Source organism: Acipenser ruthenus, chromosome 4 (genome assembly GCF_902713425.1).
Source record: "Acipenser ruthenus chromosome 4, fAciRut3.2 maternal haplotype, whole genome shotgun sequence".
Classification (NCBI taxonomy): Eukaryota; Metazoa; Chordata; class Actinopteri; order Acipenseriformes; family Acipenseridae; genus Acipenser; species Acipenser ruthenus.
This window is the reverse complement of record NC_081192.1, coordinates 48,927,552-48,945,572: the sequence shown is the minus strand read 5'-3', so window position 1 is coordinate 48,945,572 and position 18,021 is coordinate 48,927,552. Positions and strand designations below refer to the sequence as shown.

General features: G+C 43.4%; 1 protein-coding gene across 3 annotated transcripts in view; it reads left to right on the top strand.

Annotated features, from left to right (window-relative positions):
* Window positions 1–18,021, top strand: part of LOC117400171 (zinc finger protein 804A-like) — a 205,295-nt gene that overhangs the window by 181,738 nt on the left and 5,536 nt on the right. For 2 of the 3 annotated variants that reach the window (XM_059022486.1, XM_059022487.1), the window contains exon 3: window positions 12,934–13,064. In XM_059022486.1, coding sequence (XP_058878469.1) covers window positions 12,934–13,064 — 131 coding nt within the window. Of the gene's footprint in view, window positions 1–10,186; window positions 10,347–12,933; window positions 13,065–18,021 lie in introns of those variants that run through there. The other variant, XM_059022488.1, reaches the window with a different exon arrangement.

Sequence of the window (18,021 nt, the reverse complement as noted above, 5' to 3'; positions counted from 1 at the left end):
GAGTGGTTCTGGGCAGTGGACCAGACCCGGACATGTCCTGTGCCTGAGAAGGAGGAACCTGAACGTCCTGCGCCTGAGTGGGAGGAGCCTGAACGTCCTGCACCTGAGTGGGAGGAGTCCGAACGTCCACAGCCCTGCTGGTTCCGCCTCCACCTCCATGAGAGGACTACGTGTCTCTCCCACCTCCGCCAGCAGAGGGAGAGTACCTGCTGGTTCCACCTCCACCGTCGTGGGAGGACGACTTGCGGCTCCCACCTCCACCAGCAGAGGGAGAGTACCTGCTGGTTCCGCCTCCATGGCTGCCACCAGCAGAGGGAGCATGCCTGCTGGTTCCCCTGCTGCAGCCAGAAGGGGAGGAGCCCCTGCCACCTTCGCAGCCAGAAGGGGAGGAGCCCCGGCCGCCTTCGCAGCCAGAAAGGGAGGAGCCACTGCCGCCTTCGCAGCTAGAAAGGGAGGAGCCCCTGCCGTCTTCGCAGCTAGAAAGGGAGGAGCCCCTGCTGCCTTCGCCAGGAGCAGAGCAGCAGGAGCTGCCTCTCCCTTCAAGACCGGATGGACCGAGACAGGAGGCTGGCGGTCCACAGCCGCCCTTGCATAGGTTGCTGAGCTGAGCAAGGGGGAAAACCGCCAGGTCACCGCGGCTGAGAAGAGGGCCAACCCCACCACCACTGCTGGTCCTGGCTCCCCTCCTGCAATCGCCTCCCGAGGGTCCACTGCCGCCGTCGCATTCGGAGGGACCGCCGCTGCCCTGTCGTGCATCGCCTGGGGATGCCAGTCCGCCATCGCCCGGGGATGCCAGTCCGCCATCGCCCAGGGATGCCAGTCCATCGCCCAGGAATGCCAGTCCGCCATCACCCGGGGATGCCAGTCCGCCATCGCCCGGGGATGCCAGTCCGCCATCGCCCGGGGATGCCAGGCCACCATCGCCCGGGGATGCCTACCTCGCACCGCCCAGGGATGCCTGCCTCGCACCGCCCAGGGATGCCTGCCTCGCACCGCCCAGGGATGCCTGCCTCGCACCGCCCAGGGATGCCTGCCTCGCACCGCCCAGGGATGCCTGCCTCGCACCGCCCAGGGATGCCTGCCTTGCACCGCTCAGGGATGCCACATCTGGATCGCCCGGGGATGCCTACCTCGCACCGCCCAGGGATGCCTGCCTCGCACCGCCCAGGGATGCCTGCCTCGCACCGCCCAGGGATGCCTGCCTCGCACCGCCCAGGGATGCCTGCCTCGCACCGCCCAGGGATGCCTGCCTCGCACCGCCCAGGGATGCCTGCCTTGCACCGCTCAGGGATGCCACATCTGGATCGCCTGGGGTTGCCTGCTGGTCCACATCACCTGGGGTTGCCTGCTGCTCTGCATCGCCTGGGGCTGCCTGCTGCTCCGCATTGCCTGGGGCTGCCTGTTGCTCCGCATCGCCTGGGGCTGCCTGCTGCTCCGCATCGCCTGGGGCTGCCGCTGCTGCCGTCGCCTCCCGAGGGTCCACCAGTGCTGCCGTCACCTCCCGAGGGTCCGCCGCTCCTGCCATTGCCTCCCGACGGTCCGCCGCGGCTGCCATCGCTTCCCGAAGGTCCGCCGCTGCTGCCGTCGCCTGGGGTCATCGTCGGCTCTGCTTCTCCTAGAGTTGCTGCCTGTACTGCTTCGCCTGGGGTCGCCGAGGGTCCTGCTTCGCCTGGGGTCGCCGAGGGTCCTGCTTCGCCTGGGGTCGCTACCAGTCCTGCCATGCAGCAGGAAACACTGTGGCCAGAGCCCCACGCTGCCAGCCACGAAGAAGGGGGGGGAGGTCAGGAGACCAGCTCCCCCAGCCGCACTTTCGCGCCAGGAGTTAGTGTGGCTGAAGCCCAGGAAGAGGGAGCTGTTAGCCACGAAGAAGTGGGGGGCGGTGGACATTCCACCATGGCCGCCCCCAGAAATTCCTTGCTTCCCCTCTTCCGGGACTTTGAGACTGAGGGGAGGAGGTGGCCGTTGGGGCCAAGTGTGCGTTGCACAAGGGGGAGGGGGAGATGTGTAACAGGGCAAGGAGCCCTGTACAGGGTTCTGTTTATTTATTTTTAGAACGAGGTTTCCCCCTCCGCCCCTGTGTTATTTTGAATTTGTTTTGTATTATTATTGTTATGATTTATTACTGTGTATATATATATGATGGCAAAGTGCCATTATATTATTGTATTTTAAATATGACGGTGTAGCCGTGCGTTTTGTTTGTTATTGTTTTATTTAAAGTGTGTTCTGGCAGAGGCGAGAGTGGGTACTCGTCCTCTGCCAGGAATAATTAAAAAAAACCTTGTGCAGAAGGTGGCCATCTCCCGAGTTAATTAAGTGATTCATTTGTTGCGAAATCGGGAGATGGTCACCTGTATATAAACCTGCAGCTCTCCATGTTCCGGGTGGGTGTGTTAGGAGCGAGAGCGGAGAGAGTGAGAGGAGCGAGAGAGAAACAGAGAAATGAAACTTACTTAAAATTAAACCTACAGGATCAGTGAAGGCTATTGCTCAGCCTGACCTGGGTTTTGTTTATTTTGTGTTTGTGATTTGTTTTATTTAAAATATTTATTTTCGCTCTGTGAGCACAGTGTTTTTGTTTAACTCTTTGCGGTCCTATGTTGGACCTGGTCCGACATTGCAATTATTCCTATCAGGTCCAATGTCGGACCCTGTCCGACATCATCAAAAAGACGCAAAAAGCACGTTTTTAGTCGTTTTTTCTCCGGAAAAAGCCGAGAAAACCATTCAATGGCTGAGTGGGACCGACAGGAGCTGAGACAAGCCGAAAAAAAAAGGTCATATCTCATGAATAGTCATACTTGCCCCTGGCATCTGATAATGGAGGCCATAAGGAAACAAGCTGGCTGTGACTGCATCAGCGCTCAGAGAATATCACGGACATTTGCAGAGCTTTTTTCAGATGTTATAGTAATAAAATAATGACTTGGATCGCATTATTGAGGCGTTTGGTGATAAAACGAGTGATCAGGAGATGATTGATCGGTATGTATGACTATTATTATTATTATTATTTATTTCTTAGCATATGTGAAAGCTATAGCGAACGAAAGGGTGGGGCGGGGCTGGAGATGCCTAGTGAGTGCTTTGTTGATATGCAGGGCCTTTTAAACCCGTTTGACTGTGTAAAAAAAATACTTTTAAACAGCGCGTCTAAAATGAATTGCGCCTGTGAAAATAAATTGGACCTGACGCGCACTTAATAAATTGACTGCAAAGGGTTAAACCTTTTATTTTATTTTTGTATTTAAATAAACGGCGCCGCAGCGTATTTTGTTTTGAAACTGCAGTACTTCCCTGGTGTCAGTTTCCTTCCTGCTTCTGACCTGACGTCACCGCACAGCCACCCTGTCACACTCCCTTTTGACATTTATTTTTCAGACCTCCTTTGGCATTGCCCTAATTTCCATTTAATCCAGGCAAGTTTACAAATTGTAAACCATTCTAAACTTCAGGATTAATTTACTAACACATACAAATAGTATGGTTTTATGTCTTGTGTTATCAAATATTGGTATATAAAAGTGTCTGCTAGAAATTTTGTTATTAGTTTATTTACTCTTCTCCAGAGGTATTTGTCACTATAAACTGTCTTCATTAAATGTGTTAATTGTTCATTAATTACAGCAAATGTTCCGAATTAGAACCAGAACACTCTTAATTGACATGAAAAATGTACTAATTTTAATAGCATTTTAAGACAAACTATATGGTACGCCAATTATACTAATTACAGTATATGTTGTTTTTGTTAATTGCTAGTTCTTACATTTAGAGCTGGTTTCACAGACCCCAATTAGCATTAATCTAGGACTACCTTACCTAAAATAACATTAGGTAGTTCAGGATTAGTGCTAACCAAGGTTTTGTGAAACCAGCTGAAAGTATTTATTTCAATGGCAATAGAAAATAAAAAAAACTAATATAATATTATACAATGTGTGGACACTTTTTATTTAAATCGCAACAGGTATGTAGAAGTTCTCGTCATGAATAATGTAAATTAACTGGATCTTCGAGAGAGAGAGAAGTGCAAACCTAAAACTGTCAGTTCTTCAGTCATGTCAACATTTAGAAAGCTCTGCCTTTCCATATGCTATAGCAAAGGAAAGCCTTTATTGCTTGGTTGAAACAAAAGTTTAACCGATGTGTTCTTAAAAGGAATATATTTGGTTTATTGTATTATCTGCAGATAGTTTTTAATGTATTTTTAGGTCAAATCTGCACTTTTTGTAAGAATTTTGTATTGAAGCTTTTGAAAATATATACTCCTTTAGTGTGAAGTTTTTTTTATTTAAGTTCACCTCTGTTGGGTAAATGAATAGACAGTATTCTGGAGAAATCATTACTCTAGGTAAAAGGCAATGGAGTTATTATAAGAATCTAAATAGTGATGGTTCCCCCAGGGGTGCCCCACTTATTAATTTTACAACACAATAAAAATACAGGGGGTCATCTGGTGTTATGATCCGTCACTGTTTAGATCATATAAATGGACCACAATGAGTCAAGTCCCATAGAAAATCTGTTGTCAGAGATCAGTCTATGCTGAAACGTTGTGCTTCTCATTTATTCCTGTCTCATCAAGCTCCCTCCATTCATGTGTGCAGTAAAACATCACTTCACATATATTTTCACAGTCCTGATTTTCTTGATTAGTTTACCTTTGTGGTACAACTGACATACTGTAAAATACACTAAATATATCTTAAAGTAGTGCAAGTGATTCATTCATTATTTCACTTTGAAGTGTACTGTATAAGACCACGGTTTCAAATGAGTGGGTTTCATGTTTGAAGAATAATATCAAAGACCTTTAAGACATCAGATAACCAAAATAATCTATACTTAGGGTTTCTGATTTTAGCCTTTAACCAATAAACAAGCACTGAAGACTACTTGTTTTTTGTTTAGGTCATGTTCAGTTGTGGGTGTTGTATAAGAAAACCCTTTCCTGCCACTTTATAATCAAAGCTGCCACTGCCACAGTGTAGGCAATATATATACTAAACCATTTAAGTGACTTATTATTTGCAGGATTATATGAACACTGCATGCTAAATGTGCTGTTGACCATGAGATTGACCTATGACCTAATCCTGCTGCCATACTCAGGTCATGTGACTTTTGAAGCTACAACTGCAAAGAGACAGTACTCTTTCAGTTATTGCCCGTATGTTTGGTATGCAGCTGTACTGTTTGATTTCCTTGCTTAAGTTCCATTACTAATATCAGCCAGTGAAAATTAACCCTTTGACTGTGGCGTTCCTTTTACCTCTGACCATATCAATGATACATTGGTCTTTATAGTGGATACACAGTTGTATTCTATGATTCTGTCAATACAGTTTCAATATAGGTGGTGTCCAGTGAACATTAATCATTTCAGCATCAAATTATTTTAATGATACAGACCATTTGCTTTTAGACAGTGTCTTTACAAGCTGTATTGTATGATTATCTCAATAAAGTTCCACAAGAAAGTAACATTTCAACTGCCATATTGTATATAGCCTTTGAATTTATCAAAAACACAGTCCTTTTAACTTCACTTTATGTTTACAAATCATTCAATCTGAAACACTCCACATGAAGCTCACTTTCTTGCTATGCTAATTATATACATGTGTTTCTATTAGATACTTTACACCTGTAAAAACGTGTGTATTATTCAAATTGCAAAACAAGAAAAAGAAAGAGTATAGAGTTGAGCCGTCTTCTCTCACTATTTTCCAACCACTATGAAAAATCATGAAGCATGCTTTTGTTTTATTAAATGGCAATGTTAGGGAAATAATTTTTTTTAAAAACCGATGATGTTGAAAAACTTTAAATAAAAGATACAAAGTGTTTACTTCAAGAACCCCTATGTACAGAACAGCTATGCACTGGAGTAAATGCAAAGTGAATCTAGCCCAGTAAGTGTTAACCTAAGCAGAATGTAATTTATATAGTTACTGTACATATGAGATTTCAGAGAAATGATAATACAAGGCTTTCCCAGCAATGAAGTCTGTCTCTGTGCCTTCAATTAATCCCAGAGTCCCCTCATTTTCTCATGTGGTAGACACCATCTGCTCAAAAGATTAAACACGAATACCGCAGCTCTTGATTTTACATGTATTTAATCTCACTCTGATATTACAAAATGGGGAGATGGGCCACCAAGGTTATTTTCTATGACAATGAGATAATAGAATTGAATAAGTGTGGTCTGACATGTCAGTTATTTAAACATTATTTTAAGCTAAATAAATAAATAGTCACAAGTGAGCATATTTGGCATAAGTCAACTGTAACCCTCAGAAAAAAAGCTTTCTTCTTTTGTGATAAAATGTCAAATAAATATTTTTTTTTGGGGAGGTCCCCCTATAGAAATACAAAATTCAAGTAGAAATATAGTTATTTTGTTGTACCATATAGTCACATTCATTACAATCACTTTCACTCATAAACTTTTGTATTACTACTATTACAGATGAGAAGCTCAAATTCATGTGTATAGAATGTATGCATTGTTATCTCATTATTTAACAGTGTGGGTGGCTCAGATACACACATCACTGTATTAAACAGTGATGACGTTAGCTTTTTCCTACATGTCAGAATGCCCAGGAATACAATTTGTGGTCTGTATCCCTTGCCAGAGCCAGAAACCTCTGGGTTCACTGCTGTAGTCGTGGTTCCCCACACATAGAGACAAGCTTAAATATACTGTTACGAGCATGGCCAACTGCACACTCCGCCGCCTGCTGGAGGCTGTGTGATGTGTCGTCTCAGGACTGGCAGCGGTATGTAAAATAGTTGCGTCTGGATTACGCCTCCCTGCAGTGGCTGCTGAACTTCCATGAGCCTGAAGGACAGGTGGCTCACTGGATAGAAGCGCTGCAGGGTTACGACTACTTCATTCAGCACCGAGCTGGCCGTCTGCACAGTAATGCTGACTCTTTGTCTCGCCGCCCCTGCTCAGAAGGAAGCTGCAAGCACTGCACTTGACTGGAGGAGCGGGAGGCACAACGGTCCCCTGGTGAGCAGGTAAGTTCTGCTGCTGCTCCGCTTGGTATCGGCATGGCAGCGCCCAGCAAGGAACGCTGTTTTGGCCCTATCCCCGGGTGTGAAAGCAATGGAAGCTGGTGGTTCCCCAAGCTCTTAGGGAGACTGTACACACCACAGGTGTCGCCAAGTTTCTGGGCAGGGTCTGGGAGCGGTTCTACTGGGGGTGGTGCCGCCGGATGCGGAGACCTACGTTTGCCGTTGCAACCAACACACCGCCCAAAAAGGTCCCCTGAACCTCTCCTGTCGCCATGGACTACTTCACAGAGGTGCTGCTGGATTGCATGTTCAGTAGGTTATGGGGCCCAGAGGAGCTATACAGTGACCAGGAGCGGGACTTTGAAGCTCAGGTGTTCAGGGATATGTGCCGCCGGCTGGGCAGCCGCAAGACCCATACCACACTGCTCCACCCGCAGAGTAACGGCCTGGTGGAGCGGTTCAACAGAACCCTCGCCACCCAGCTCGCCAATTAGAACTCGCAACACCAGCGTGATTGGGACCAGGCTTAGTGTTCTGTAAGCCTCTGACCATCAACCATCCCCACCCACCCCCCCCACCCCCCCCGAGCCGGCTAGACCGGAATACCTCCGTCAGCTTCCGGACCGATTGGACACTGTGCAACCCTTTGCCTGGGAGCACTTGTCCTTTGCTGGCTAGCAGAAGAAGCGGGTTTATGGTTTTAGGTTTTAGGTTTCCAGGCTGGTGAGCCAATCTAGGTGTACTGCCTCCAGTGGAAGGAACAACTCTTCTGCTTGAAGTACCAGGTGAGGCAGCGGACAAGGGGCCAGGTGGTGCTCCTCTACCAGGACCGCCTGGCTCCTTATCATCCTGGGATGGACATGGTTGTCCCTCAGATCAGCGGGGAACACACCACGGGGTGCCAGGACAGTGCACCCCTGTCTCTGCACTCGCCAGTGCCAGTGGTTTGGGGTCTGGGCAATGGCCCCCAGCCAAACTTGCCCTCACCTAGGTGAAGCTTATACTATTTTGAAGGAACCCGAACCCATTTCATTTTGTTCATTCAAACACTAACGAAGCAACTACACAAGTTATTCAACTGTTCATGTATTAAACTGACAGTGTCAGACACTTCCACTTCTGCATATGCTTTACCGGATGGTGCCCTATTTAAAACATACCTGCACTGAGGAAGATAATATTACTTTTAATTACCTCCTGGATACCTTACATTAATCATAAGTCAAACTGTGCCCTACTTTTATAGCTGACCCTTGCAGTATATCATCCATATCTTTTTGCTGAAATGTTTGTATACCTATCTTGGGGTTTCCCTCTATTTATAATTTAATTTTATCTTGCAGGCTGCATGGTAAAGGAGCATAGTACACTCTGTGCTGTTTAAAAAAAAAAACTTGTACTTATCTATTTCAACAAAACATGTTTTGTATTACATTTGTTTTACAGATTTTTTCTTTTTTTTCTTTTGCTGGTAGTGTGTGGTAATTTGTTACTTAAATGGGATATGCAAAACCTTTTTGTATGTCTGAGACAGTTATAAAGTAATTTGGAACAAACACATCTGCTAATCTTGGTGGAAATGCAGGAGCTCATGGTTAGGTACAAATGTCAGTTCAAATTTCACAAAATAGCTTTTGCTGCCTACGTGCATCATTGTTCTACAGATTGGGGGTTCAAAATGACTGCCAGCTTCTTTAACTGAAGTAAACAGTGATTGTGTGAGTTATAATCTGAACAGGCAGGTCATTTTGATTTCTAATGTTCGGCAAAGGAGCAGAGAAGGGAAACATGCTTCAAACCACCTTCAACTATTATTTTTTATGACCAACAGGATTCATTTAGAGTTCCATTTACTAGAATCAACTCAATTTGTTCTTACAGGAATGTTTACAGTAATGGTTATAACAGTAGTTTTAAGTAAGGTATTAAAACACTTAATGCATCTTTAAATGCAAAGCTTTATGAAATGACAATAATACAATTACCAATATGCAAAATGTTGTACATTTTAATTGTTGTTCGGGTCTGTATATCCTCAAATTATTCTATTACCAAGATTTGACTAACGAAAAAACAGCATCTTGTCATGCAGTGAAGAAAAAGAGTCTCACGTACATTAACAGTCACTTGGAAGCTGAGCCTATAGGATGCTTGTTTACAATCAGACTAGACAAAATGTATTGTAGCATTCTGATTTTCCCCTCTAAAGATTAGTAGAGATTTAGAAGTGTAGTTTAAGGTAATATTCATATTGTTTAAAAGTACAGGTAAGTATATTTACTCAAACAATTACACTTTTGTGTTTAAATGGAAACCTGATGTGACTAAGCTTGTAACAGTTGACAGTTAACATTATATCAAAATACATTTTAGTTACTAAGTACCAACTAAGTTACAAAAACACATGTTCATTTTATGTACCAGACTCGTAATAAATTAATCAGCCACTGTCTCTGAATCACAAGGCATCCCCATACATTGAAATGGAACACCTGTAATTTCTCAGATTGAGACTATGATACTGAAAATGATTTCAAGCTGTTCTTTATAATTTTTTTTTTTTTTCTCAAATCAGAAATTTACACGGAAGAAGCAGACCATCTTGTTTGTTGTTCAGCTTAAATACAGCAGCCATAGATTCTCTCAGGCTTTAGCTATAATAGAGAAAGGGATGCAGTTAAATCCTGCATGGGGAATCATAAAGAAGAAAGTATTGACACAGATATGGGTGTCTTAATTCCCAGAGATGCTAAGACATATGGAAACGATGGTACAATGTTCCAGCCTGATACATAAAACTGGTTACACTACAATTGGTTTTCATCATTAGCTGTAGGTAAAAAGTATTTTTGAAAATGTTCTCTGTTACTTGCTTTTCAGACAAATGCAGCACATATCCATTGTTTTACAATCTATTTGGTTGTTGAGAAAGTAATATACAGTATTTCCAAGGACAATGTCCTTCAGTGTTATTCTACTGCTTTACAGACATAACCCACTATCTATACAAGGGTGTACCTACCTTTCGATAGTTCACTTTTCTTCCTAACTGACTGAAATAATCCAGATAGGATATGATAAAATATGTAAAATATGTGTGATGCTCTGTACTGTTCTTTGTGTTTTTTGTGTGCGTGTGATGTATCATTTTCAGCTGGGAAACATGCTTCTAATTTGTGGAGCACAGTCTGAAGAGTGAGTTCCATTAAACTAGTCTATAGTTGTATTTCTGTGTGTCTACCCCTCCCACTTCCTTGACGCCCGCATCATTAGTCTTAAGAAAAGTATCATCCACAGTTGGGTATTCTGTTTTTAGTGCCAGTGTGTTTGCTTTGTTAACTGTCATACCGACTGTAAAAGTATTGAACTGGCTTTGCTTTTCACTCCTTGCTTTTTGTTTGTTTCCTTGACAGGTAGTAGAAGCTAGCGTGTAGGCTTCATATATCTGTGTACTACTGAGGTGTATGCAGTGACAGCTTAGCGATGGCAGATGTCAGTTATGGAAATGTTTGGCAAACACATTTTCTTCACCCCCTTTATGACATAATAACAAGTGGACAATCATGAGTTTCTGTGGAGTACACAATATAGATGTGCATTTTATACTTCGTGTTCATGTGCTTTCAAAAATGTGTATTTTTTGTATTTTGTTTTACATATTAAACAATTATTATACAAGCACTGTAGATCTACAATTGTAACGTTGTTTATGGATGCTCTACCTCTTGCTTTTATTGGATACAATATAAAACACTTTACATTTCACTGTCCCTTAAAGTAATATAATTAGGGCTTGAATTCTTTGTATTTTATTTTATATGTGGTAGGGAGTGTTTTTCCGGTTTTTGTTATTGTTTATCAAAATCAGTTACTTCCAGGGATAGAAAATAAACACAGCTCAAACATTTTTATTACATAGGCCTAAATCAAAACACTGCTGGCTATTTCTGTCCACTGCCAACGCTGCCCTCTCCAATATGCCAGCATGTACTCCTCAACTGTACAGTGGCGCTTGATCACCCTCAGGTGAAAAACTGTAAAAAAATTATTTTTAAAACATCAAAACTTTTCGAAAATTGCTCTTTACATACTGGTCATGAAACCAAAATGAGTCTTGATTTTACAAAGTGGCATCTAAGCGCTTTGTTGTGGGCTGTCACTTGGTAAACAGAACTGGAAGAACTTTGTAAAGATGGTTTCAACCCACATACACCAAATAGTTGTCAGTTTAGCAGAGCACATACTTAGAAAAGCCGTCTGCCCATTTTTGTTGAAGCAGGCTTTTAATTCTGACACTGAGAATGGCATAAACTTGGTAAACATGAGTCGCTTCACTTTCTAAATTCTAGTCTGATTAATCAGAGGGGTGACATTTTCTGTTATGAACTTCAGCTGGCAAAAAACCCAAAACAACATCTCTTTTCCTCAGAAGGTTTTTTACATTTGACTCCAATAGCTGCATTGCTCAGCAGAAACTTAGTCAGTGGTCTCCAGTATTACAGTAAGCTCTCTGTGGCTTCAGTGAAAGAGAACCAATGGAACATGGTGACGGAGGGGATCACTTTTGGTGTGAAGCCCATTTCCTGATAGGTTGAAAAGTAAGCTTGCTTGATGTCTCATGCATACTTGTATAAAGCACCGGCATAAATTACAAAATCAATCAGATCTTTAAAGAAATCTGAATTGAGTCCAGCTTTTATCACTGTATCTAACAAGTGACAGGGGTGCTGTAAATGTATTCCTTTAAAGACGGGATAAGTGGCTTACAGGTCACGATGCAGCTTAACCATGTCATTTACAGAATCTGAACAAAAGCACATCACATCGGCCCAGGACAAATTTGTACAGAATTGTTCCAAGCAGTGCTGCTAAAGAAACAGAATTGCACGCTTGCTCAACTTCAAGATTAGCCATTACAATCCTGTTTTCATTATGTTCATCTTAGAAAGTAAGCCATGAATATCTGTGTTTTTATCAAGAGTAATAGTCAGTTTTGAACTGCCGTCCGCCATTTTGGTAATCTATATTACAAATAATTTTCAAATGCTTCGGGTAAATATGTATTGTAAAGCTGATGAGAATGTGGCATAGTTTTTGCAGCAGGTGCTTGTTTATGAGAAGATCACCGATAGATACGTGTGCTTGATTTGAAGTAGTACCGGATTGCGCCATGGCTCAAACAAATTCATGGGCAAGGTTTTCCTCTTCCTCTTACTTTTTCTTTATTCTTGTTACCACTGCAGTTATGATGGTTTTCATTTTATATGAGTTGCACTGCTTAAGTTCTCTGAAATTCTGGAAGTTTTTTCAGAAACAATAGGAATTACAACTTTGCAGTACTTGAACACAGTTTCTGTCTTTTATTTTATGGTTTCTTCAGTGAAATTTTGTAATAACACAAAACAATAGTTTAGGTTTTCAAACCTACAATGTATTTTTTTTAGGTCATTATCGGTTAAAACTGAAAAGAGCAAGCCCTAAATATAATGCATTATTCAGAAAAAAAACAGCAAAAATGTAATTCATTAAACATATCTGAAACATTAGGATGTCTTCATTAAATAAGAAGACTCGACTGGTAATTACCTTGTTCCATTTCATGCAACTGAAACAATACACTTTAATCCAAAATTAAAAGGAAAGTAATATGGATTTACCTTCATAAGCTAATCCCTGCATAAAAAGAATACACAGTATTGTGTTATAATGTAAATTGATTGGACAAGAAAAAGGGACACTAAACCTTTAAACTTCATAAAAACACACTTAATGAACTTCAAGATTACTCAAAATGGCATTTCTTAAAGTAGGGCTTTGAAACTGATAATTGCATTTAGGTCTTGGTTATATTTCAATGACATACCTTGATTTGTTTTTTTATGGTGTTTTTTTTTTTAACAGAGGCTGAAAGAATTAAAGCAAAGGGAATTTGCTCGCAATGTTGCTTCCAAGTCCTGGAAAGATGAAAAGAAACAGGAAAAAGCACTTAAGCGCCTCCATCAGCTGGCTGAGCTGCGGAAGCAGTCTGAATGGTTAGTACTCAAAATGAGAACACAATCACTGTGTTACATTTCTATTTTATATTTCATTTATCCAGGTTTTGAGATGCAGGATCATGCAGCAACTATGCGGTAGAGCTGGCTGTTTCCCAATACTTATGCCTTTCCTCTCCGGATGCTTGGGGGCCTGGATCCAGTTTAGGTCATAAGGTCAATTAGCTTTATAGTCTAAGCCTAACCCCCAGTGGACATTAGTCAATGTCACAATATCATAATTCAGCATAGTTGGCTGTAGGTAATAGAGCCCCACCACTGTGAGACAGGGAGCGTTCAGGTGCATTTGCAGATCTGTGAGTGGCTCTGAAAACCATTGTGCTAAACTCAAACCCAAACTAATAATAATAGTAATATATTGAATTGAAAATGTGTGATCCAGTAAAGTGCAAGTCTTAGAGTATGCACTTCTAAATACTGAAATTCTTAAATAATCTACATACTATACTATACTGCATACAATATATCTCATTGTTACCCTTGAATTGGGCACTCCATAGCTTTGCCATTTTATTAACATTAAAACATATCAACTATATTTTATTTCTATTTTTGTTAATCTTTGACTCCAGTAAGTGAATCAGCTTGCATGAGGGAATGAAATACAGGATTAAATAACCTGATACGTGTGTGTGTGTGTTTGTGTTTGTATAAAGGGTTGTAATTTTATTCTAGAAACATTAGAGCGCTGTAACTGACAATACCACAAATATCAAATGAGACAAACCAGTAATACTGCTAGGTATTTACAATGTTTTAAATAAATAAACAAAGTTATCATCAAACAATTTTACATCCACGACTCAACAAAGCAAACCACTTTGGGGTGTTGTAGTGACAGCTCAACAGTTTTTTTTAAAGTGTCTCCAACACAATAACCTGGTATTAGAGTGTACTTAGAAACACTTAATAAGTCCTACCTGGTCTATGGTGGTATTTACATCTTTAGGTCAAATTGAGAAGACCTTAGTGTGTCTTACTTCCTTCAACTAACAACTACCACTTTATGATATCACAAAACACAAGGTTATTGCTTTTATTAGTGAACACGAGTAGAATGTTCTACAACGTATGTAAACAGTATTCATATCAGGATCATGTTCCAGTTCATTATAATATTAATGTAACACATGTTTGTTTAAAAGTTTTTCATATATAGGACTTGAAGTTTTCAGGTTTTGTTTTTGATCACATGACATCCCATTAAACTTATTTTCAACCAATTATTTTTCCTAATTAAACTTTTTAAAAAAGCTGTTACTTACAGAACTGTGTCACTTGTTTTTACTTTCATATCTTGAGTCTGATTCTGTTTTGCTTAATTTTTATTTCAAACAGACATGACAAATAACGTTAATTGCTTCTTGCAGTCACTTAGTTTATCATTGTGCTTTTGTTATTTTCACTCATTTAACAGAGCATAAAAATAATACGGAGTGTACATTTATAGCAAGTCCATCATTGAAAATGTCCTTGATTTGTAGCAAAGAAAACATCTTAAACCCAGTCTTTAATTAGTAGTTTTTTTTTCTTTATTATGATGCATTTTAATAAATACATGATATATTTACAATTAAACGTATGTTAATATATAAAAAAATAAACATGTTTAAATAAATTGTTTATATTACACTGGAACTATTTTTTTTGTGCATAGTGATATTTACTGTTCTTGAACATATTTTATTTTAATTTGCGGTGTTAATTTAAAAGTAAATAAATATAGTAGTTTTAAATTCAATTTATAATAGCATTAAGGCACTCCAGGGAGTGGGTTAACATGAGATAACTGCACACCAAGGGGTTAATATAACACCCTAAGTGTGCGGTTATCACATGTTAACCCACCCCTTGTCATACCTTAAATCTTCAATAAATGTGTATTGATCTTATTAACTTGAGAAATCAGTATTTTATCATTGTTTTTCTTTAAAAAACAGGTTTTGGGGTGAAATGTTACTAAAATTACATGTTCATGGCTACATATGATTAAACATTGTAACCTGACAAAGCACCAGTGTAATGCAGTTTGTACATTCAAACTTTCTTTTTCTCCACTTGCATTTTTAGGTTTTTATTGTTTATCCTGATAACATAGTAACATATGCTTCCATCAATATTATTTACCATGAACTGCTACACAACAAATCTATGGGTATTTATTTATTTGTTTAAAAACAGTCCAATTATTGAGCATATACTCATGGTGCTCATTCGTGGAGTTTTAAGTGTGTGTAGCAATCAAATTGTGTGGCCTTGTTCAGCCTATTTATAACTATCAGACAACTCAAGGCAACTCTTTTTCCTTGCATCCCCATAAACATTTCAGTTGGTCTGAGCACAGCTGCACCATTCTGACAAGCCCCAATGGGCCATAGCACATCTAAGGTTGCTGCTCTGGGCCTACATGACTTATCCAATTACAATCCAGTTTCTGTCTAAAGCTAACTGTGTTTGGTGCTCATAAAACAGCCCCTACATAACCATAGACCATATTTAAAACTGTTCAATATAACTGACACTCTTCAAAATAGTAAGTAAAATCAAATATGTTGTGGCAGGATGGCTTGCAGTGGTGAGGTGTGGTGACGTCACGGACCAGGAAGTAACTGAAACCAAAACAGTGGATGGGCGGGTGAAGCTGAATGCTACTGCACTCAGCGTTTTTAATGAATAAATAAACAAAACAAAAGATTTAAACAAACAACAAAACACAAAACAAAAAGGCACAAGGGCCAAACGAATAAACAAACACTGTTTAGCAGTCGTTTTTTTTTAAATGCCGTTATTTCTCCTCACGCTCTCTCTCTCTCCACTCCTCTGTACACTCCACCCTGCAGTACGGACAGCTGCAGGTTCTTATACTCTGGCCGAGGGGTTAACTAGCTGTTAATTATCTTATTACCCCTCGGCCACAGTCTGCACGCATTTGGTAAGGATGCATGACTGTCAGCTAGTTAAATAATCAGTAGCTGATCAGTCATGCATCCTCACAGGGGTTTTTAAACATAAATATAAAAAACAATAACAAAAGACGCAGCGCATTTATCCGCGCCGCAAACAAATACAAATAATAATAAATAAATACATAGGGGCGGGACACTCCGCCACACATGCCCCCCCTTGTGCGCAGCACACATGGCCTTTTCGGCCACCTCCCCCCTTAGTCCCCAAAGTCCCGGCTAGCAGTCCCGGCGCAGGAACAGCGGCAGCAATGGGCCAAAGGTGGCGGCCACGGTGGGATGTCCTCCTCCCACCCAAACAGCCGTAGCGTTCCGATGGCCCGCACACAGGCTGGCTCCTCTGGCCAAAAAAATTTTGGGGGTGGTCTCCAGACTTGCCCCCCCTTCTTCATGGCCGGCAGCTCCCCTCCGTGGGGCTCCGGCCACCCGTTCTCCTGCCGTGAAAGTGCGGCTGGGGGAGCTGGTCTTCTGACCTCCCCGCCCCTTCTCCGTGGCCGGCAGCTCCCCTTCATGGGGCTCCAGCCACAGTATTTCCTGCCGCATGGCAGGACTGGCAGCGACGCCAGGCAAAACAGGACCCTCGGCAGGTAACGGCAGCAGCAGCGGACCCTCGGGAGGCGACGGCAGCCGCAGCGGACCCTCGGGAGGTGACGGCAGCAGCAGCGGACCCTCGGGAGGCGACGGCAGCAGCAGCGGACCCTCGGGAGGCGACGGCAGCCGCAGCGGACCCTCGGGAGGCGACGGCAGCAGCAGCGTACCCTCGGGAGGCGACGGCAGCCGCAGCGGACCCTCGGGAGGCGACGGCAGCAGCAGCGGACCCTCGGGAGGCGACGGCAGCAGCAGCGGACCCTCGGGAGGCGACGGCAGCAGCAGCGGACCCTCGGGAGGCGACGGCAGCAGCAGGGGACCCTCGGGAGGCGACGGCAGCAGCAGCGGACCCTCGGGAGGCGAACTCGGGAGGGGAGCCCCTGGCCATGGAGGCAGCAGCGGGAGCTCCACTTCTCCCTCGTACCCTGTAACTGGTGGCTCTCCAGGCGATGCGGAGCAACAGGCAGCCCCAGGCGATGCGGAGCAACAGGCAGCCCCGGGCGATGCGGAGCAACAGGCAGCCCCGGGCGATGCGGAGCAACAGGCAGCCCTGGGCGATGCGGAGCAACAGGCAGCCTCGGGTGATGCGGAGCAACAGGCAGCCCCGGGCGATGCGGAGCAACAGGCAGCCCGGGCGATGCGAAGCAGGCATCCTTGGGCGGTGTGTAGCAGGCATCCTTGGGCGGTGCGAAGCAGGCCTCCCAGCGCTCCCCATCTCTCGCCCACAGGAGGTTGATCACAGCAGGGAGGGCGTCCACGATATCCCTCTCAGGTTCCGCCAGCCAGTCCCAGATCCCCTCCGAGGAGAGTGGACCAGTCCGCCTCAGAGGATGCAGAGGCAGCTCCTGCTCCTTTCCCTCGGATGGTGGTGGTGGAGGTGAAACCAGCAGGTATTCTTCCCCTGCTAGTGGAGCCTTGGGCCTCCCCCCTCTTGGGCTGTGGTCGGACCGACCCCTCATCCTCCGGTTCTTGCTCTGGGCCATCCTCCTCCCACATGGGCGCAGGGTGTTCAGGCTCCTCCCTCAACTGCCATGGAGGGGGTTGGTCGGGTGCTACATGCCCGACCTCACCAACGGTGAAACACCATTCCTTACCCCTCAGACAGGTGAGGCAGACGTCCAGCACAGCAGAGACCCGGCAGGATTTGCGACCCGCCCCACGCTGTTGTACTTGTTGCTGCACTTGCTGCTGCTGTTTCCTCCTTCTTCCCATTATTTAATTTGAGAGAAAAAAAAAACGAACAAACAAAAAAAAAACGCACTTTTCTTTCCTGGTCCGGCTCTTGGAGGCATTGTTTGTCCCACGCAGGACACCATATGTGGCAGGATGGCTTGCAGTGGTGCGGTGTGGTGACGTCACTGACCAGGAAGTAACTGAAACCAAAA